This window comes from Olea europaea, unplaced genomic scaffold (assembly GCF_002742605.1).
Source record: "Olea europaea var. sylvestris unplaced genomic scaffold, O_europaea_v1 scaffold1431, whole genome shotgun sequence".
Taxonomy (NCBI): Eukaryota; Viridiplantae; Streptophyta; class Magnoliopsida; order Lamiales; family Oleaceae; genus Olea; species Olea europaea.
In genome coordinates, this window is record NW_019231846.1 from 296,705 (window position 1) to 320,566 (window position 23,862).

At 32.2% G+C, this 23,862-nt stretch overlaps 2 protein-coding genes across 3 annotated transcripts; one reads left to right on the plus strand and one right to left on the minus strand.

Moving 5' to 3' along the window:
- Positions 1-1,488: 1,488 nt before the first annotated feature.
- LOC111375924 (glucose-6-phosphate 1-dehydrogenase, chloroplastic) lies at positions 1,489-3,034 on the minus strand. Its single transcript, XM_022998848.1, has 4 exons — positions 2,889-3,034; positions 2,573-2,802; positions 2,280-2,480; positions 1,489-2,026 (listed from the first exon to the last, which is right to left on the minus strand). The coding sequence occupies exons 1-4, from the start codon at positions 2,973-2,975 to the stop codon at positions 1,777-1,779; spliced, it is 768 nt and encodes a 255-aa protein (XP_022854616.1). The 5' UTR covers positions 2,976-3,034; the 3' UTR covers positions 1,489-1,776.
- A 17,375-nt stretch (positions 3,035-20,409) lies between these two features.
- On the plus strand, positions 20,410-23,469 carry LOC111375925. 2 transcript variants are annotated; one of them, XM_022998849.1, is made up of 3 exons: positions 20,410-20,473; positions 20,612-21,230; positions 23,046-23,469. In XM_022998849.1, the coding sequence occupies exons 2-3, from the start codon at positions 20,619-20,621 to the stop codon at positions 23,256-23,258; spliced, it is 825 nt and encodes a 274-aa protein (XP_022854617.1). In that variant the 5' UTR covers positions 20,410-20,473; positions 20,612-20,618; the 3' UTR covers positions 23,259-23,469. The 2 variants fall into 2 exon arrangements, with proteins under 2 accessions (XP_022854617.1, XP_022854618.1); XM_022998850.1 differs by lacking the exon at positions 20,410-20,473 and having other exon boundaries at positions 20,493-21,230.
- The last annotated feature ends 393 nt before the right edge of the window (positions 23,470-23,862 follow it).

Consider the following 23,862-nt stretch of genomic DNA (forward strand, 5'->3'; position numbering starts at 1 on the left):
AATTTTGCTCAAATGGAAAAATTTAAGTTCATTTTTTGCCTCATGTAAATGTAAATTCCTACGGGTTGCACAACTCCATTGTAAAGGTTTGAGATCTGAATCACAGTTTAAATTTATTTTATACCACGATTGGAGATGTTCTAACGCCTTGTGTTCAACTATTTATCGACTTTGATCCCAGCATGGCCACAACTTTGGGGTGTATGGCAGCATATATAATTTTAAGTAGTTATTTATATATCTTTATTTAGAGTTGGACAATGATAGGTGAGTCCCTTGTCACCTTGTTTAGGTGCCAAGCACCACTAGTACTAGCATCAGAATGATGCTGAATAGCATTACTGGAAAAGAAAAGATGAATATGCAAAACAATTAACATCATGCAAAGGGTTTCGTCCAAGAATGATAATTTGATTCGAAAAATAAGAACCCTACGGTGCCCCGCCTGACAGGATAGCCAGCATGGTTTCCGCGATGAAGTGACAAAGTAGTTTGATGCGGCGGTGATATAGTAAAGGAAAAATAATTTAAAAATTATGTTCAATAATTAATAAAGTAAGTAACTTAAAAGTGAGTACAACTTATGTACAAATGTTAGCTGTTTCCACATGTTAGCATGTAATTACAGATACTGACAAGTACAAATAGGGAATGTCAATTCAAAAGAGTAGAACCATATACAAAGAGGTCATGTCAAAATACAATTTTTTTTTACGTGAAGCACGTGAGTTATCAAAGGTTGTATGATTTGATTTTGAGAAAATAAGATTTGACACGACGAGCAACTCAATTAACTTTGAATAATGTTACATAAGATTTTGAGAAAATAAGATTAACGTATCTTTCATTGTCATGATATAAGCATACGAGACAGCCTTAGCCGATTAAGACAAGCAATAAACATTGGCATGGGCACTGCAGAAATTCCCACAACAGCAACGCCGTTGTCGCAGCCATCGCTCGTCCCAAGGGGCTAAGACATTCTTGATTCTACCAAAAGGTATCCCTTCATATAAATATAGTCTCGTCACATTCTGATGTAAGACATAATGGATATATTGAAAAAAGAGTATTAGTAGAAATAGAACATCATCTTAATTCCGAATCGGTCCCATAAGACAATTTTGGAAGGAGAACGACTAGGGGAACAATACTCACTGCTACGCCATGACATACGATGAATTTCGATTGTTCGAGTTTGTTTAAGCCTCGAAAACTGATTTTTAAAGTTTTGGCGCTATTTTTGTCCATTTGTTTATGTTGATTTTTTTTGCAATTCTAGTTCGTTTAAACTTCTTTTTCGTTACTTTTAGTTTTTCCAAACTACGTTTCCATATAAACCCTTATAAATAAAGCCTTTGTTCATTTTTTTTTTTTCATTATCTTTCATTAATAAATTCATGAGTTTATTTTCTTTATTATTTAGTGGATTCCAAATTTCTTATTCTTAAAATTTTCGTTTGAATTCCTTCCTGTGTCACATTCCCAATTATAATCACCATCAAATTAATATCTTACTATGCTTCTTTAAAGAAACATGTAGTCCCACTAAGATAAGTTAGCCAAATGAGTAACTTCCAGTCTATTCTCTAGTGAAAATACAATGATGCTGACAAATAAATTGCCAAACAAGAAGAGACGACCACATTTTTAATAACCATTATCGACAATAAAAGTTGAATCTAGTTATGCCTCCGTGACCCCTTCTGCCCCTAAATCCAAGAAACTGGAATGAAGAACTTTCTTGGCTTTGAACTTTAGACAATGGCTTCAACATCATTCGTCAACCCCAAGATCGCCCCATTTAACATTGCATCTGGCTGCGAGGTAATGAGCCCCAACTGGACCTCGACTTCCATAAGGATAGTACTCGGGGATTATTTTCTCCTCTTCAAGCTCCTTCAACACAGGTGTAAAGAGAGACCAAGCAGCCTCCAATTCATCACTTCGTATGAAAAGTCTCCTTTCCCCTTCAATGGCATCTAAAAGAAGTCTCTCATATGCATCAGGGATCTCCTTGGAGTATCTAACAAGACACGAGAAGAATACATTACTGCAAGTCGTAGAATCTGATTAATAGCCAATACAGATAGTCTTTTGAGACAGTTGCTCATAAAATCTAGAAAACACGGTTCCAAAAAAAAAAAAAATGGATATTCATTGCTGATACAAGATATGCCACAGAGAATTGCTTGATTTAGGCAGTGTTCACTGCCACGATAAATGACAGTATGGATTCAATATTTGTGAGGCCTAAATGTGAATTATATCATCAATACCTCGCTTTGTATAGAAGATTCAGATTACTCCGGTCCAATCTCATTCCCAAGCCAGGGACTTTGTTATTAATCTTCAAATAAATAGCTTCATCAGGCTGGACACGGATGACAAGCTCATTTGTTGCTCGGTCAAGATCAGTCCCGAAGTTTCGATTGTATAAATTACCAGGAACATGTCTAAACTGAACCCTTATCTCAGCCCTGAGGACATGAAGTTTAAGGAAAAACATTCTTATATTGGAAGTTCGATAACATAAACAAGCAATGCCAAGTTTTCGGTTTTGGTATTTGACCTCCTATTATGTAAGGCTTTCCCGGCTTTCATTAGAAAAGGCACACCATCCCATCTCGCATTATCAATGAATAGTGAAGCTGCAGCAAAAGTTGGGGTTAAGCTGTCTTTAGGTACAGTTTTGTCGTCTGTATATCCTGGATAGGTGACACCTCCTTTTGTGTGAGTCTTGTATTGCCCAATGACCACATCATCAAGGCGTAAGGGCCTCATGGAACGCAAAACTTTAACCTGTAGTTCATTAATTGTTAATCAGAGATCTTCAGTAAGCATCATACTAGATAATAATATGACAGGTATGCAGAAGAGGCAAAAACCTTTTCGTTCCTGATATCTTCCGCATCCAAACTGACGGGTGTTTCCATGGCAAAGAGGGCAAGTATTTGGAGCAGATGATTTTGCATTATGTCTCTAATAATTCCATAATGATCAAAATAACTGATAAAATAAAAAATAAAAATAAAAATAAGACTCCAAACCGACAGTTAAAAACAGAAAATAATGAAAAATAATAAAAGCTCATAACAACACACAAACCAAAATAAAAAAACAAATGAAACAAAACAAGTGAACAATCACACAATTAAAAAAAGAAAAAAGAACTAACCATCTTGCATGATAATCACATTAGAATATCGATTGCACTTAGATTGTAAAGAAACCTTTTTTGACACCAATAATTTCGGAGAAACTAATGAAAAGGGTACATTTGTTTTATGGTGATGAACCTCAATATAGGAAAATTTTGAATAGGCTGCTGATGATGATGAACAACAACGTATTGATGAAGAAATTGCCACCATAGCCGCAGATTCTCTCTGTATGTTTTATGAATCTATTGTAAAATGATAATTGTGTAAGCAAGAGGCGGAGGAGATTAATAGAACTTCGGAAATGTCGAGGGTTAACTCCTGAGCTCTCCGAAAAGCTGCTTTCTCTCTTTCCATTTTTTTTCTTTTAATTATTATTATTATATTTTTTTTAAAGTTTGGTTTGGGCTTTTGCGAGAGGACAAGGTAGAAAAGTTGAATATGAAATACGAATATGAGTCTTTAATTAATTTATTTTAATGCTTATTTATATTCACTAAAGTAATTATTGATCTTAATTAATTGGAATTTGTACAAAAGAAAATTAGAAATTAAATTATTTTTAAGGAAATTCACAGTCAAGCTCCTTGAACTTTAAAAAATAATGCATTGAACTACCTACTAATTTTTCAACTTTTAAGTCGTTGTGCATTCATTTTTTATTAAATGAAAATAGTCAATTTTTCTTGTCTAACAATCACTTTGCCTAATGTTATATTTGAGAGTTATTTTCGTGCATTCACCACTATAGCTCATATTTCCTCTAGAAAGACAAGACGAGTATATTTGACCAAGTCTAAAAACACCTTAACTCGTGAGTACACCAGAAATAAAAGTATAAAGACATAAATGTAAGAAAAATTAATTGAGGACCGACCTTTGTGCATTATTTGTGAAAGTTTGGACTCGCTATACATTTTTTAATTTCAAGTTTAAAATGTGAATATAGTTATTCGTGGCCATTCACTATCACAATCACTCTACGTGGCATCTATATATGACGATTAATAATTTAATATTTGATAAAAAGAGAAAATTGTCATATTAATATATCAAATCATAAATCATCATGTAGTATATCACGTAAGAAAACTATTGCAGTGAGCGATTATGAATAACATCACTATTAAAATGCAGTCACATTTTTCATCTAATCATAAAATGCCACACATTCTCTTGTTAAACAATCTGTCAAAAATCTTCTGTCAGTGTGGCATTTTCCAAATAAAAATATAGCCCCGTGACCCACGTGGAGACGGAATAGTAGGGGATGAGACAAAACCCAAGCTTTCTTAAACTTTATGGGCTTTGTTTGGACGGTAAACACTATAAATATTCTATAAGAATATTCCTTTCAAGTTTGAGAATTTTTGGCCAATTACGTGTTGTGATTAATAACTACTAACATTGGCACATTGTAATAAAACATTGGCACATTGAATTTTATTTCAATGTGCAATTGAAGTCAAAAAATCAATTATCCCAAAATTATTCAAATAAACATATCTGACATTTTTATTTTATCATAACAAGAAGTGGTTTTCTAGTGAGAATCGAAGTTTTATTGAAGGGTTTGTTTATAGAATAAAGTCATTTGTACATACATAAATTACAGAAAGCATTATAAATGATGAGGTGACAACACTGTACTAACTAGTTTAAATTTGTTTTGTGTCAATATTCAATGAATGCTTGCCAGCTAGCAATCTGTCAAGACAATCGTCAAATTTTTTGTCCATTTTGTTTTTTTCCATTTTATATTTACGCTTGTGTTTGAAAATATTTATGGTGTATTGATTGGTCTATTTTTCATGAAAGATGTCATTTTTTTTATATAAACTCATGCTTTTTAGGTGTTCGATTGTCATTTTTTTTATATAAAATGTTTTTCAAAAGGTAATCACGTGATCATTTTTCTTTAAAAACAAGGAAAACATTTTTATTTAGGGACGGGTAGATAAAACAATTTCTATGCAATCCACACCTCCCAAAAACACTACTCTTTTCTCATCATACCCTCTCATCTATCCACCAATTAAAATTAAAAAAAGTCAATCAAATATATTTAATTGACAATTTCTATGTAAATAAATTATAAGCAATTCAATTATTTAGAACTTATTTTCTTTCCATACAAGTTTTATACTTGCAATAAAAAATACCACTACTTCAACTATCTCAGGCAACTATACCCAAAAAATACGTTTCTATAGACCCTGTTTGGTGGACTAAAAATAGCTGAAAATTTTAATTCAAAGTCAATAATTAATTTTAATCGTATATTTCAATGAATTCATAATTTTTCAATCATATATTTCATCAACATTTATCAAAAATTTTAGTAAATTTGATTTTAATTTATACCAAACAGATAATTTTTAATAGTCAAAATCAGTAGTCACATAAAAATTACCTCTGGTTTTCTCTCCATTTTTTATCCTTCGGCTGATTAGAGAAATCAACTTTACATGCTTCTCATTTTTCTTCCTTAAAGACTCTCTGCAACTTTAGGAGGATCAGCAGGTTTTTTCACCTTAACACTAAACTTATCATTCTTCACATCAGTTTCAATCCCCTCCACTACTAAAAATCTCATCAAAAATCAATTACCCCATTCCTAAAATTGAAAACCCATATCAGAATCAGAACCTTCAAACGCCATTAATGTTGTGTGCAGGGCATTCTCCCCTTTGTTGTTGACTCCTTCTATGCCTGTTCCTTCTCTGTTACAAACATTTTCAAAAACCCTAGTTAATAATGTAATCACAACACAAAATTAAGCAATTCTTTCGAGAAAAGAAGAAGCTAGAAGCAGAAGATAAGAGATTAAAGAAACTACAAAATGTGTTTAGTTTTAGTTGGAGAATGTCAGTAGTACTGATTAACGTGACGAATCTGTTTAATTTGAAATTTTGATCAATGCTATGATCTTCAAAAAAAGAAATAGATTTATTATTATTATTATTATTTTTTTTTCACCAGAGAGATAGATTTAGCTTAAATACAATATGGAACCCATTTGAAGTATTCGGTAAAAAATGATTTGGTAATATGAAATAGTTTAATTTGGAGGTAAATGTTTTTAATTATATTTAAAGAATGAAGTTACCAATAAGTGCTTTTTTTTGCACTTCTTTATGCTATATTATTAAACTTTTATGTCACTAAATTATTAATTTTTATTTAATTTGGGTTAATTTTCTTTTAATTTTTTTAGGGATGGACCCATTTTGAAGCAATTGGAAAGAAAGAATGATAAATTGGCCATTGAATAAAAATTGGAGACTAATTTCCACGTGTTAAAAATTGAGGGGCTTAAATTGAATTGAAAAGGATGGGCTGTACAATTGAATGGGCTAAATGACTAAATTGCATCATATGGAGAAAATGAAACCTTGGAAAGATATGTTAAATTTAAAGGGCAATTAATCAAATGGGTCTCAATCGTACTCGTTTTAGAATCAAAATTCAATAATGTAGAAATTACACCATACTCTACTTTAAAATTCAACATTCCAAAATCAAGTTGGAAGTTTCACAATTCATAAACCAGATGTTCTATTAATTAATTAATTAATTAATATATATATATATATATATATATATATATATATATACACAAAAACCCTAATCATTTCATCATAAATTATATATATATATATATATATATATATATATATATATATATATATATATATATACACACACACACACACACACACAAAAACCCTAATCATTTCATCATCTCCATGTCTCACTTCTATCCTCCTCCTCTCATCGCCATCGTGGGAAAATGTCTTAGAAGATTGGCAGTCGCCACCAGAGGAGGCCATCTCAAGGTGCTTTCGCCTTTTCAGACAACTTCTCCGATCCTGTTACAGAGGACATTGGCGGTGAATATACCAAGATGACTCTAATCCTCTTATGGAGAGAATGCCGACAACTGATCATAATGGGAAGAACAAAGCTTGAATCCTTCTGTAGGGATGAAAATAAATTATCAAAATGGGAAGACACAAAGCTTAAATTGCATTAGTGGAAATTACACCAAACCGCGTTATGTGATGACATTATTTTGGTCGGTTTTTACATTTCTGTGTTGTATGGTGGTTTTGGTTGGCGATGAGGTGGTGTTTTCTATGATGGATTGATTTGTTTGAGGTAGTGGTGGTGGCGGTTCTGGTGACGATGGTGGTGGTGGTGGTGGTGGTGCTAGTGCTAGAGGTAACAATGAGATATTGGTCGTGTTGAAGGTGGTCACAAATTATTCGGTTAATTGTGACCATTAAATTGATTAATTTGTAACCAATAAATAATATATGACCAACAAAAAAATAAAATTGTAACCAAGAAATAATATATGACCTAAAAAATTGTTAATCTGTAATCAATAATTCGATAATTTGTGATTTATAATATTTGTGATTTGTGAGCAATAAATAAATCGTGATTTATAAATTTTTTGATTTGGGACCGATGAACAAATTGTTACCTATAAAATTTTTGAATTATAACCGTCAAATAATTTGTCACATAAAATTTCTGATTTGTGAGTAAAACATAATAAATAACTAATTAAATAGTTAATTTGTGACCAAATTGTATAGATTTGTGACATAAATATATTTAATTTATAAAATTATTTAATCATAAATAAATTTTAATAAAAATCTGATTTTTGAAATTTTCCCTTCAATAATTAGCTGTATCATCAAATTTTGGTGATATCTTTTAACTTTTATTTATTTAATTTTGATATTATGAGTAGCTAAATTATTTTGAGTTAGGATTTTTTATGAAATTTATATTATGAACCTTTAAATTTAATTGTATTTATTTTGACGTTTAAAAAACGTTTTTAGTTACTGAATGCGCAATAGTTGTAGGGTTTTGTGGCTTATTTTACCTTTGAAAGATTGAAAATAAGTTATACATAATGTCAATTGTCGTAGAGTCCGATAAGTGATGGAAATATACTTTTATGATTTATGTGATCCTAGTACTTTTTTCATCATCATATTCTACGCCAATTGGATGTTTTCTCCCTGTTTTTTCTTTCCACACACACACACACACACTCCATCAATTGTCGACTTTTTTATACAATTTGATAAAAAATTAATGATTTAGTCAGTCACATATTATTTTTCGGTCACAAATTAGAATTTTTATATATCTCATTATTTTAGGATCATAATTCAAAAATTTTATAGGTCACAATTTATTCATTGATTACAAATAAAAAATTTATAAGTCATCATTTATTTCGTTCACAAATCACAAATATTATAAATCATAACTTATTATACAGTCACAAATTATCAAATTATTGATGTCAAACTAACAATTTTTTAGGTCACATATTATTTATTGGTCACAATTTATCGTTTTTATTAGTCACATATTGTTTATTGCTCATAGATTAACCAATTTAATGGTTACAATCAACCAAATAATTTGTAACCACTACCAACACTTGTGACTACCATATCTTTTATTATTATTATTATTATTATTATTATTATTATTATTATTATTATTATTATTATTATTATTATTATTTTCACCAGAGAGATAGATTTAGCTTAAATACAATATGAAACCTATTTGACGTATTCAGTAAAAAATGATTTGGTAATATGAAATAGTTTAACTTGGAGGTAAATGTTTTTATTTATATTTAAAGAATGAAGTTACCAATAAGTACATTTTGTGCACTTATTTAGGTATATTATTAAACTTTTATGTCATTAAATTATTAATTTTTACTTAATTTGGGTTAATTTTCTTTCATTTTTTTTTTAGTGATGGACCCATTTTGAAACAATTAGAAAAGAAAGAATGATAAATTGGCCATTAAATAAAAATTGGAGACTAATTTCCACGTGTTGAAGATCAAGGGGCTTAAATTGAATTGAAGAAGATGGGCTGTACAATTGAATTGGCTAAAGGACTAAATTGCATCACATGGAGAAAATGAAACCTTAGAGAGAAATGTAAAATTTAAAGGGCAATTAATCAAATGGGTCTCAATCGAACTCGCTTTAGAATCAAAATTCAATAATGTGGAAATTACACCATACCCTACTTTAAAAATTCAACATTCTAAAATCAGGTTGGAAGTTTCACAATTCAAAAATAAGATGTTTTATTAATTAATATATATATAAATTAAATATACAAAAACCCTAATCATTTCATCATCTCCACTCTCTCCATCTCTCACTTCTCTCATCCCCCTCTCATCGCCACCTTAGGAAAATGTCTTAGAAGATTGGCGCTCGCCACCAAAGGAGGCCATCTCAAGGTGATTTCGCCTTTCCAGACAACTTCTCTGATCCTCTTATGGAGGACATTGGCGATGAAGATACCAAGATGCCTCCAATCCTCTTATGGAGGGAATGCCGACATCTTATCATAATGGGAAGAACAAAGCTTGAATTCTTCTGCAGGGATGAAAATAAATTAGTTTCTATTTGTTCTTTTTCTCTAGATCGTTTACTAGAAAATAAAATTAGTGTTAGATATTATCCTAATTAATAATTCAAAAATTAAACTTTCAAAGTTTTGATTTTGATTTCTTACTTTCTACAATTCATTTTATTTCTTTATGGCAATGCGTTTGTGTTAGTGGTTGGGGGTAAGTTTGTGTTACGTCATTGGGCTGTGTTGATTGTGGTTGTGGCGAGGGTGATGGTTCAGGCAGTGGTGGGTGGTGGTGTTAGCGATGGTCACAAATGGTTTTGAGGTGGTTTTGTGGTAGTTTTTTTAGGTGGTTTGGTAGTGGTAGTGGTAGTGGTAGTGGTCACATGTGCACACAGCATTTGCAATTTGGTGTCGAGTGTTTTTGTGATACAGCGATTTGGTCGTGATCCGGTGAGTTGGTGGTGATGTGGTGGTGGTAGTGGCGCGGCGTTACGATTGCTGCGAAGCCTAAGCCTGGTTATGTGATGACATTATTTTGGTTGGTTTTTACATTTCTATGTTGTATGGTGGTCGTGGGTGGCGATGTGGTAGTATTTTCTGCAATGGATTGATTTGTTTGAGGTGTGGTGGTGGCAGTTTTGGCGACAATGGGGTGGTGCTGGTGCTGGTGCTGGTGCTGGAGGCAACAGTGAAATGTTGGTCACAAGTGTGGTTGTGGTCACAAATTATTCGGTGAATTGTGACCATTAAATTAATTAATTTGTGACCAATAAATAATATATGATCAACAAAAAAAAAATTGTTACCAAGAAATAATATGTGATCTAAAAAATTGTTAATCTGTAACGATAATTTGATAATTTGTGACCGTATAATAAGTTGTGACTTATAATATTTGTGACTTGTGACCAATAAATAATTCGTGATTTATAAATTTTTGATTTGGGACCGATGAACAAACCGTGATCTATAAAATTTTTGAATTGTGAGCGTCAAATAAGTTGTGACACAATTTCTAATTTGTGACAAAAAAATAATAAGTGACTAATTAAATCGTTAATTTGTGATCAAATTGTATAGATTTGTGACATAAATATATTTAATTAATAAAATAATTAAATCATAAATAAATTTTAATAAAAATCTGATTTTTAAAATTTGAAACTTATTTTCTTGATTTTGAAATGTATGATACTTAAATTCTTATTTATGAAAATTTTCCTTCAATAATTGGCTGTATTTCTAATTTGACTACAAGTGATGGGCTGGAAAAAGGGTTGCGTGTTGTTGCACGTGTGTGTATATATAGACGCAAAGAAAAACATTGGGGGCTGATGGTGTGTGTGTGTCTATATATATACATATATATAAAGAAGCAAAGAAAAAACAGGGAAAAAAAGGTAGCCGCAAGGGAAGGAAATTTGGGAAAAAAGTTGTTGCTTTTGGGAATAGAAAAGGAGAATCATATATACATACAAAGAAAACGACGGCTTGGTTGAAAAGAAAAGGACGAAACGCACACACAGAAAGCAGACACAAGGATGGACATACGCATGGAGAAAAATTAATTATAGATTTTAGTACAATAATTCATTGATCATTGTGCGAAAAATAGGAGATTAATCACGTCCCATCAATTTTTGGTGATATCTTTTAACTTTTATTTATTTAATTTTGATATTATGAGTAGCTAAATTATTTTGTGCTAGGATTTTTTAAGAAACTTATATCATCAACCTTAAATTTTATTTGTATTTATTTTGAAGTTTAAAACACGATTTCGGTTATTGAATCAATTTATTTTTCTCTACAACTACATGCGCAATAGTTGTAGAGTTTTTTTTTTACCTTTGAAAGTTTGAAAATAAGTTAAAAATAATGCCAATTGTTGTAAAGCCCAATAAGGGATGGAAATATACTGTTATGATTTACGTGATCCTAGTACTCTTTTCATCACCATATTCTATGTCAATTGTATGTTTTCTCCCTTTTTTCTTTGCGTCTATACACACACACACACACACTCTCTCTCTCCATCAATTGCCGACTATTTTTTATACAATTTGATAAAAATTAACGATTTACTTAGTCACATTATTTTTCGGTCATAAATCAAAATTTTTATATATCACAAATTATTTTATGGTCACAATTTGTTCATTGATTACAGATAAAAAATTTAGAAGTCACAATTTATTTCGTTCACAAATCACAACCTATACGTTACAAATTATTAAATTATCGATGTCAAACTAGCAATTTTTTAGGTCGCATATTATTTTTTGGTCACAATTTATCTTTCTTATTAGTCACATATTGTTTATTGCTCATAGATTAACCAATTTAATTGTCACAATCAACCAAATAATTTGTAACTACCACCAACACTTGTCACTATCATCTCACCACTACCTCTAGTAGCAGTAGCAACGTCGTCGCCAGAACCACCACCACTACCTCTCAACAGCAACACCATTGCTTCAAACAAATTAACCCAACGTAAAAAATACCACCACATCGTCACGCCAGATTCATCACCATGCCTCCAACACCATCGCACACAGTACCATACCATGTACCATACGTACCCAAACATTGCACCCGCACGATCACAAACGTACCCACACCACACCACCATCATACTCACCAGAGCACACCACTCACCCAACCACCGCATCCACAGCACCACAGTAGCTCTCGCCGTCACAACCACCAATGATCTCCATCCCACCACCGCATCGCACACACTCCACCATCGAACCATCAATCACCACACCACTCAAAAATTTTAAAAAAGAAGAAGAAGATCTACAGCGATGAGGAGTCGCAGAATTGGGAGAAATAAAGTAATGGAAGATCTGCAGCAACGAAGGCGAAAGTTGTAGATGCGATAGCATTTTTAGAGATTTTATAGGTATAGTGAGGTGGTCGAGCATGGTGATGGTGAGGTGGTGCCAGCGGCACTAGCAATGGTAGTGGCGGCGGCAGGCAACGAGCTGCTAGAGAGATGAGAAAAGTTGGGATGAAGAGAGAAGAGAAAATGGAGAGGATGAAAATGATTAGGGTTTAGGTATGTGTGGTTGGGTAGGATGAATATGTATATTTCATTTTGTAATATAATTTTTAATATTTAAAATATATTAATTAATTAACAAAATATCTAATTTTTGAAATAGTAAACCTAACATATGATTTATGAAATGAGATCTCTAAATGTTTTAGTTCCTGTAATTTCCACTAATGCAATTTAATCCTTTAGCTCATTCAATTGTACAGCCCATATTTTTTTCAATTCAATTTAAGCCCTTCAATTGTACAGCCCATATTAGTTCCTGTAATTTTCACTAATACAATTGAGTTCTTTAGCCTATTCAATTGATCGGCCCATATCTTTTTCAATTCAATATAAGCCCGCCCTTCAATTTTCATTCAATGGCTAATTTATCAATTTTTTTTTTTCAATTGCTTCAAAATGGGTCCATCACTATTGATTATAAAAAAAAACCAAATTAAGTAAAAATTAATAATTTGACGATAGTAATATGGCATAAGTAAGTGCACAAAACGCATTTATCAGTTATAAAAATCTTATTGAGCAAAAGCGGTTAATGTTTGTGACAAAAGGATATCATTGGATGTTACAGAGCTATATTTCATTATTTTATTAATTTTGGCAACATATAAATTCCCAATTATTAATTACACAATCAATATTTATCCCTTGTTTAATATCGATTAAAATTCATATTTTCATCTAAATCAAAGTCAATAATCAATTTTAACGACATATTTCATGGGGGCCCACAACTTTTTAACCATACATTTTATCAACTTTATCAAAATACTAATCTCTAAAATCTACATAATCTAAATAGAAAATTAACTTGAAATGGTTGGTTCAACATATGTTAATATCAGCAACTTAGAATGACACCCAAACAAGCACGTAGTATGATTGAAATATAAAGATTGTAAAATTCTAGATAAACTATTCATATACAAAATAGGTATTAAATACGAATTAGACTTGTTAGTTGGACAAAAAAAATCTTAGTTATCATCCAAGTTTATTGGCGGTGTTGAAAATTGGATAATTGTTAAAACAAAAAATGTGAAAAAGTGACTTTCGTTTCAATTTGTCCGAATATTTGGACTTGGTTCGATGATCAAACTACAAATGTAAATAGACCAACTTGTTCTACTAATCAAGTAGATATTGTGGTATATTAGCTTAAAACCAATTCTAGATGAATTAGAAATTGCGGTCCAAAGTTGGAAGAAAAATAGAAGAAAAACTGGTATGAATTTTTGCCTAATTCCATCACTCGCCTATCACTTGATAGACAAGTTAGGGATAAGTGGGCAAAAAAATTTCTATTAATATTTTACACTAGTGCTCGAACGAGAGGTTAACGACAGGATAGGGGCAGCAAGTAATGCTTTTGTTTATAAGATTGCGAGGTTTGATATGCAACACTTCACCCACAGCCCCTCATCCTCTATAAATAAGATTCTTTGGACGTCTATAATGCATTCCATATCACTTTTACATTAAGCATTGCATAAAATCTCTTGTAAAAACTCTCAAAATTCATTCCATAACTTTTTTCTTATAGAGAGTATAAACTTTGTTCGAGTTCGTTGTTGCTTGTGGTTCGAAGTACTTTTATCACAAGTTGAATTCGTTATATCTTGGGAGATAAGGCCGTGAACCATAAGCATCGTTGGGGGGCAATTTTGTTTTAAGAAAAGAGTGGTATTTCACTTATCTCTGATCTTTTCTTCTTCTTCTTTATTTCTTGTTTGCTTTGTAATTATATACTATAAAGTTCTTACCATTATTATTGTGTTTAATTATGCTCATGCGTATTAAACTTTGATATTACATTTATCATATAATAACCCTCTTATCACAATATATATTTTGGCTGAACAATTTTGAGACAGAATTATGTATGTGGTTGTTTTGTATATACTAACCTGTGATTCTCATCTTTGGAATAGGCATTACGTGCTATTCATTTCTTATTATTGCTGCATTAAACTTCAACATAAATGAATATCATGGAGATGGTTTCAAGTCAAACAATCAACGGTACAAATAATGTGGTTTTGCCTTTGACTATACCACTTCGAAATACTGTGATCCCATATGAGGGAAATTCTAAAAAGTTTGGAAGTGTGGACTTCAAGGGATGGCAACAAAAAATGTTTTTCTATCTTACCACTCTAAACTTGGTGAAAATTCTAAAAGAGACTGCACTAACGATACAAGAAGAAGAAAATAATCGTGAATCGATTATTGCATTGGATGCATGAATCACTCGGACTTTTTGTGCAAAAACTATATCCTAAACAGATGGACAATACACTATATGGAGTTTATAGTTCGAAGGACCTGACTAAGGAACTATGGGATTCATTGGAAAATAAGTACAAGACCGAAGATACTGGAATGAAACAATTCAAAATCGGCAAAGTTTTTGGACTACAAGATGGTAGACTCCAAAATAGTGAAAGTCAAGTGCAAGAACTTCAAATTCTACTACATGACATACATGCAGAAAAGATGAAATTAAGAAAATCTTTCCAACTTGTAGCCATTATTGAGAAACTCCCTCCTATGAGGGAGAGAATTCAAACACTATCTCAAGCATAAATGCAAGGAGATGAACTTGGAGGAATTTATAGTCCGCTTGAGGATTGAAGAAGACAATAGGAAAATCGAGAGAAGTCCTATTGTCCAACTTGGAGTAAACTTTGTTGAATTAACAAGAAGCGCAAGATCTCCGATAATACACCGAGAAGAGACAACTCCAAGAAAGTCAAGAAGTTTAAAGGTAACTGTTACAATTGTGGAAATGTTAGACATCGTTCAAACGAATGTCGAAAGTCAAAGAAGAACGCACAAGCAAACATGATTGTAAAACACACCCCGCTTGAAGGGATACAAGAAATGAGCGTATCTGCAGTTGTTTCTAAATGTGATAATGTTGAAAATTCAAGAGAATGGTAAGTTGATACTGGTGCTATCCATCACGTGTATGTAGACAATGCTATGTTTTCTAACTATCGAGAATTGAATGGAGAACAACTCTTCATGGAGGACTCTGCAAATTCAAAAGTTGAAGGACAAGGGAAAATTATAGACTTCCGATATAGAACTCGTCCTCAATAATGTCTGACATATGCCAAACATTTGCAAGAATCTTGTATCTGGGTCTCTACTTAGCAAAATGACTTTAAGCTTGTATTTATATCTGATAAATTTGTAATCACTAAAAGTGATATGTATGGAATAAAAGGATACATGTGTGATGGAATGTCCAAAATGAAAGTTTTTACATTTGTATCAAGCCAAAGCATTATGAATAAAATTCGAATTTCGTTTATATGCTTGAGTTGTCTTGTTTGTACCATAGTAAACTAAGACATGTAAATTAAAAATCCTTGCGCAAACTTGTGAATCAAAATTTAATTCTGACGCTTAAGATTGATCTTAATCATAAGTGTGAAGTATGTGTAGAAGCAAAGTTGGCTAAAACACCGTTTCACTTGGTTCAAGGAATACGACACCTTTAGTGCTAATACACAGCGATATTTGTGATATGAAATCTGTTCAAAGATGGTAAGAAATACTTTATAACTTGGGTTAAACTGCTTGCACAGGCCCTATTTAGACAGGGGCTTGTCCCCATAGTGTAACCCTTATAACTTTCATTTATAATTGTACAAGTGTTGTTATATATTTTTACTACGAAGTAAAGACGAGGCCTTAGATTCATTTAAAAGTTATAAAGCGAAAGTTGAAACTTAACTTGGTAGACGAATAAAGAATATGCGTAATAATGGAAAAGGTGAATACGGGGCACCATTTGAAGAATTCTATTCAGAACATTGAATTATTTATCAAACAACGGCACCTTACTTTCCTTGGTCGAATGGTAGTGTTGAACACAAAAATCGAACTCTTAAAGAGATGATAAACGCAATGTTGTTAAGTTCGGGTTTACCTCAAAACTTGTGGGAAAGCTATTTTAATAGCAAATAGTATTCTTAACAAGATAATTCTCAAGAAAATGGAAGAAACCTCATATGAATTATGGAAAGGTTATCATCATTCTACCATCATTTGAAAGTGTGGGGTTGTTTAGCTAACGTTGAAATCCCTAAACTTGTAAAGATTCGTCCCAAGATGATTGATTGCATATTTATTGGATATGCCAATAATAATATTGCATATATTTTTCTTGTACATAAATTTAAAGTTCAAGATGTACATGAGAGAATCATAATTGAATCAAGAAATGCGTCATTTTTCAAGAATGTTTTTCATTGTAAAGAAAAGGAAAATGCAAGTTTGAATAAAAGAACTAACAACAATACAAATGATATTTCAAATGAGGTAGAATTGAGGCGTAGTAAAAGGGGCTAGGATATCTACGATGTTTAGCTCAGATTTTCTTACTTATATGGCAGAAAATAACCCAAAGACTTTTGATGAAGTAAGTTTACACCGAAAGCATCACATTGAAAAAAAAAGCTATAATGAGATAGATTCTATAATGCAAAACCATACTTGAGAGTTAGTTGACTTACCTCCTGGAAACAATCATTTAGTTTGTAAATAGATTTTCAAAAAGAAACTAAAACCTAATGGATCCATTGAAAAATATAAAGCTAGGTTGGTTACCAAAAGATATAGATAAAAGGAATTACTTGACTTCTTTAATACCTATTCACCCATGACTAGAATCATTTCAATAAGGTTGTTAATTGTAATTGCAACAATACACAATTTTGAGATTCATCAAATGGATGTGAAAATGACATTCCTAAATGGTGAGATAGAAGAAGAGATATACATGGAATAACTTGAAGGGTTCATTTATTCTAATCACAAACAAAATATTTGTAACTCGTTAAGTCCTTGTATGGATCGAAACAAACTCCTAAATAATGGCATCAAAGGTTTGACAAAACGATGTTTTCAAACAGATTTAAGATAAACGAGTGTGACAAGTGTGTATATATAAAATATACATCAAATGTCTATGTAATTATATGTTTATATGTAGACGACGTGTGATAATGGACAATACCATGAAAAGATGCTGAACACTAAGAAAATGCCAATGAAGTATTTTGATATAAAAGACATGGGCGTAGCTGATGTGATATTAGGGATTAAAATCTCTAGAATATCGAAAGAGATTGTACTTTCCCAATCTCCCTACATTAACAATATACTTAAGAGGTATAACGTGTTGGAGGAAGTCCTGTGAAAACCCTATTGACACAAGCTTACACTTAGTCAAAATTACGGGTGAACGTGTGTTACATCTAAAGTAATCATAGGTGATAGGTAGTCTAATGTATATTACGAACTGCACTCAATCAGACATTGATTTTGCTGTGAATAGACTTAGTAGATTCATAAGTAATCCAAGCATGTCATTGGAAGACTTTAACAAGGGTTCTTAGGTAATTGAAGTATACATTAACCTAGATATTACACTTTTCAAAATATCCTTCGGTATTGAAAGGATATTGTGATGCGAATTGGATATCCGATATTATGGATTTCAAGTCTACTAGTGGTTATGTATTTACCATTGGTAGAGCTACTAAATCATGAAAATTGATAAAGCAAATGTACATAGCCCGATCAACGGTGGAATTTGAGTTCATTACTTTGGACAAAGCTGGAGAAGAGGGCTTCGTAATTTCTTGAAAGATATTCTATGTTGGCCTAAGTCGGTACCTGTAATAAGTATACATTGTGATAGTCCAGACATATACGTCGCAGATACATACCATTAAGCAACTGATCTCTAATGGCATCATCTCTATAGATTATGTGAAATCAAAGAAAAATATCGCAGATCCATTATAAAAGGACTGCCTAGAGATCAAATATGTTGTCTATCGAGAGAAATGTAATTAAAGCTTACTACGTATAAGAGTGTTTGTAATGGTAACTATACCTTGTTGACTGGAGATTCAAAGATCTTGGTTTAAAGGTTCAAATGGACAACTAAGTTATGATGATTCAATGAAGCAAAATTATTTTCCAACTCATTCATATGATATTAAAGTACTTTCCGCAGAGTGATTAATGGTTAAGATACTCTTTAATGATTCCTATATCTTGATTAAGTCAAGTAGTGTAGGGAATAATATTCTTAATAGAAGGTCACTTATGTAAGTGTGAAATGGGTCGCTTTAATGAGGATTGTTCGAGGCTAAAATTTTCTAAACACTTATGAAACCCAATAGCGGTTCATAGCTAAAATGATCAAAGTTATGAAAATCATGAACGGATTCGGGGAAGACATCTGTGTGAGTATTGTTGTCTTGACTTACATTAATGGCTGAATGGTTCAAGACATCACGTTTACCAATTAGCCAAATAAGTTCGATAGTATTTCACTAAAGAAAGTTTAAAGCCGAAAGCTACCTTACCTGATGCAGTGTCCTTCTGCTCTCTACATTGCATCATAAAATTTTTTGCATTGTATGTGCATATTTGAATTTCCATTCATGTAGGAAATTGGTTTAAAATTGAAGGAAAATTGGTTAAGTGTTAAAATCAAAAAATATGGAAAAACTAATTTTCGTGTCGACTTTGACCAAATATTCGGATTTCATTAGATGGCCAAACTATAAGCTCATGTTTGAGCCACATTCTATAAAAAAATGTATTATTCATGTCAAATCAATAAGAAATGTGTAGGTAAAAAATAAGGAAAATTTTTAGATTTGTGTGTAATATTATTTTATTGAAGAATGTGTAGTTGAAATGATGTCAAATCACTGTTGAAGAATGTATTTTTTTTTTTGAAAATAATATGGCTCAAACAAGCTCTAAATGTAAATAGACCAACTTGTTGTACTCATCGAGAAAATCATCGTTATATATTTGAAAGTTCAAAATCAATTTCAGATGAATGAGAAATTACGTCCAAAGTTGAAAGAAAAATAGAGGAAAATGCCTAACTCCGTCGCTCGCATATTACTCAAGCGACAGGGCTGTCACTTGAGTGATAGGCTAGCAACAAGAGGGTGAAAAAGATTCTATTAATATTTTAACATCGGCACTCGAGTGTGCGACAGCAAGTGATGCTTCTGTTCGTAAGGTTGCGAGGTTTGATACGCAACACTTCATACACAATCTCCCATCTTCTATAAATAGGACCCTTTTAGATGTCTATATGAAAACTCTCCAAAAATCATTCAATAACTTTTTCCTTGTAGAGAGTATAAATTTCGTTCGAGTTTGCTTTTGCTTCTGGTTTGAAGTGTTTCTACCATAAGTTAAATTCGTTGTATTTTGAAAGACAAATGTTGTGAACCGTGAACATCATTTCAGGACAATTTTGTCTAAAGGAAAGAGTGATATTTCACTTGTCTCAAGTTCATTTCTCGTTTTCTTTGTGATTTATATACCATAAAGGTTTTATCATATATTATTGTGTTTAATTACACTCATTCGGATTAAACTTTGATATTATATTTATCACATAGCAACCCTCTTATCAACATATATATTCTGGCCGAACAGTTTGATCGAGTGGATATATATGGGTATCAACTATCCCAAGTGTAAAATTATTTCAACTTGTTTTTATTATTTAGTGAAAATACCTCGATTGGTCATTAATCAAATTCGATAATTGTAATGATTTGTAATTTTTTCCGATTAAATTATATTGTAAATATAGCCATGTTGAAGATCACGTGCAGTTTTACACGTGTAGAGTGGTACACGTATTGGACAAACAAAGTCCACGTGTAACGGTAATTTGCCAAGAACATAATCATCGTTGCTGACTCTCATTTTTCCATTTCTCTAGGATCTACAGTTTTATCTTCTTCCATTTCGAGTAAGATAATTTTTGTATGAATTTTCTTTAGTCTTAATATTGCGTAATAATTATATTTTTTATTTTGGATTTGGGAGATTTGTGTTTTTTATTATTGGCATATTTGTTCGTAACGTGTAAGCAATTTTTTGGTACCAGAGAAAAGATGTCGGGTGTATCACTAGCAGTACCGGCGGTTCCTGGTTCCGAGCCTGATCGGACCACCACCCCAACTCCAAACTCCGCCAAGCGCCACCGCCAGACGCCACCAGCCACCGGTGGCACTGTAATGGGATCCCTTCGTTTGATTGAGTTACAACTAGTGGCCTTCATTATGGTTTTTTCAGCCAGTGGCCTTGTTCCACTCCTCGACCTCATCTTCCCAGCCTTCGCAACCGCGTATATTATCGCGCTTTCGCGTTTAGCCTTTCCCGCACATGGAAAAACCTCGGAATCCCTCGAAATATTCCAAGGCAGTCGATTTTTCCGAGTCTATGTAATTGTCGGAACAACTGTTGGCCTGTTTTTGCCATTGGCTTATATTTTGGGTGGATTTGCAAGAGGGGATGAACATGCTGTTCGATCGGCCACGCCTCATCTGTTCTTGCTATCTTTTCAAATACTTACAGAAAACATCATAAGTGGGCTGTCGTTGTTTTCGCCTCCGGTGAGAGCACTTGTCCCTTTGATTTACACTGTTCGTAGGATTTTTGTGGATCTTGATTGGATTAAGGATGTCTGGATTAATAAAACCTTGCCTGCAAATGCTGCACTCCAGGTAATTTTGGACTTCAAGCTATCAATTTTATTTATTTATTCCGATTTTGAGTATTAATTGAGGTCAATTTCATGTCCGAGATTATTTACTTATTTTTTTAATAATCTGGTTGCTTTACCCACTTGAAAATCTAGTTATTTGACTGTTAGTGACGAAGCAGCATATTCATTATTCAAACTAATGAGCGTAGATGAAATAACTGGTGATAGATTTAGGGGGTTGGAGTGGGCTTTAATTCCCGTCTATTAAATTTTTTAAAGTATATAAAAAAATTATACGTAAAAAAAGGGTAAAAACATAAATATCCTATATACACTTTCAAATTTAACGAACTTTAATGAAATCTTTCAAAAGTTAAGCAATCACATTTTGTGATCTTTGCTAAGTTTTTGTGACCTCTATTTAATCAAATATGTCATTGTCACAATAAATACACAATTTACTATTACGATCACGTACCAATCACAAATTACTCAAGGTAATAGTCACGAATACTCAATTTGTGAATTACAATTGCATATCTAATTGCAAATATGTTACAAATTAGTTAATTAACTAGTTACTATCACTGTTCATTTCACTATATCCACACTGTGTCGCGCCGTCAACTCAAATCCACAACCCACGACCACTACTACCTTTATCTCAAATCCACAATCATCACCTCCTCTACCTGCTGTCTCAGATCCACAATCACCATCACCACCTGCAACCTCATATCCATAATTTCCGCCTCCATAGTAAACACACCGTCACCACCACCATTTTCACATAAAAAAAATTCCGACTATAATAAACCATCACCATGTCAAGCCGATTGGCAAAGAAGGCACGATAGAGAGAAAAGACGCAGCAACAACAAGGTCACAAAGTTGTCAAACTCGTTCCAACAACAAGTAGTGCTCCAAACCTGTAAAGGTTAGTGAGGTATTTCACCAATTACCAGACCATATTTGAAACCACTTGTTGAAAGCGGAATTGCTCTAACATCAAATTGTTGGTGAAAAATAAGAGATTAAGCCATAGTATGAAGTAATTGATCACAAGAATAAAATAATTTCTAGAGAATGGAGATTTTATTATATAATAAATAAGGAAATAATACAAATATTTTGTGTTTATGATTTGTTTAACTTATAATGAGGTTAAACAACCAAACTAAATGGTAGAGAATAGCCAAATATATGTAAGGAACAATTTAAGTCATAGAAGTAGAGTCGTAAATGAAGTAGAATACTAAGAGTTTCCTTATTTTGATCTCTTTAAATCCAACACAAATTTATAGGACTTTCAAATAGAACTTTAACTAGAATTTGTCAAATAGACTTCAAAAGGACTTTCAAATAGAACTTTAACTAGAATTTGTCAAATAGACTTCAAATAGAATTCCAAAAACATTTTAAATAGAATTCCTCTTAATGTGCACTTTAGTTATAATTCTCAATTTATTTTCAATAAAGAATTTAGATCACAATCAAATTCTAACACCCGTGAATAAATCTATTATTTATCTATTAGGCTACCACAAAATTAACTATTTTATTAAGAAACTAATGGACATAGATGAAATAACAATGCACGACTTAAAATTTTAGTTTGAGCATCTTTAGCAATGTTTTTAATTACAATTTATGCTAGTTAAATAAATTTTGTAGGATCTACGACTTACTGTCCACTTATTATTCATAAGTTTTTTAGGATTCAAAATTATAAGCACTACAAATCAAGAACTATGTTTATATCCAACTTGAAGGAAAACAAAGTTTAGTAATCAATGATGAAATTTATCTCAAAGTTAACTGTCGGTTTCTGTAGGATGTGGCTTGGCATTGGTTCGGAAGGGTGCTGTCAATAGCAAATCTAACATATTTCTCGATCAATTTGTTCGGTTTTTTGCTTCCTCGTTTCCTTCCGAGGGCCTTTGAGAGGTATTTTAAGGCGCGGGATGAGGTGCGGGCAAAGATGGCTGAAGACAAGCATTCAGCAGCAATGAACGACTCTCAACACTCAGATAAGAAGGCTAATTAGCTACTACATTTTTTTATTTTTATTTTTTGTGCATGTTTTTGTGGACTGATCCATTTAACATTTCTAATTTGCAGCATGTTTTGGTTTTGTATTATTTCATGGTAGTTGAACAGATATGTTGGTTCGTGGTTTCTTTGATTTCATCTTGTGGTTTTTGTTGGGGAACACATTATATATGATTCAATTTAAGCAACATATTATGTTTTTTTAATTAGATGTATGTTCAAGCTAGATCCTAAAATATCACAAAAGAACTATATTTGTTCTTGATGTGAAGTTAGAAAGAAAGACTTGATTTAGTCTCCATTTGACCTTATATTTTAAAATTAATTTTTTCTCAAATTCATTTTCGATTATAGATTTTATGGGATCGATTTCTAGTCATAATGGTGACTTTTTATTTGCAACGTGTGAGCCATTCCTTTGTCAAGAGCTCACTAGTACATCGTCACTTTAAATTGTTCTTTATTATTGTGTTAATTTAGAAATGTTCCTCCTTTACAGAAGCCGGGTTCATAAAATCCAGCTAGATAACTCACAAAGGGTGGACCTCGCTTGAATAAAAAATGGCCAAAAATTAACTTACTCACCCCCATTGTGTGTG

Excerpts from the sequence above, each read along its gene's own strand:
- LOC111375924 (XM_022998848.1), bottom strand. The coding sequence starts at position 2,975 with ATGCAAAATCATCTGCTCCAAATACTTGCCCTCTTTGCCATGGAAACA. Across the intron at positions 2,803-2,888 it reads AAGATATCAGGAACGAAAAG|GTTAAAGTTTTGCGTTCCAT; the intron begins GTTTTTGCCTCT and ends AATGAACTACAG. Across the intron at positions 2,481-2,572 it reads AAAGCCTTACATAATAGGAG|GGCTGAGATAAGGGTTCAGT; the intron begins GTCAAATACCAA and ends TCATGTCCTCAG.
- LOC111375925 (XM_022998849.1), top strand. The coding sequence starts at position 20,619 with ATGTCGGGTGTATCACTAGCAGTACCGGCGGTTCCTGGTTCCGAGCCT. Across the intron at positions 21,231-23,045 it reads CTGCAAATGCTGCACTCCAG|GATGTGGCTTGGCATTGGTT; the intron begins GTAATTTTGGAC and ends CGGTTTCTGTAG.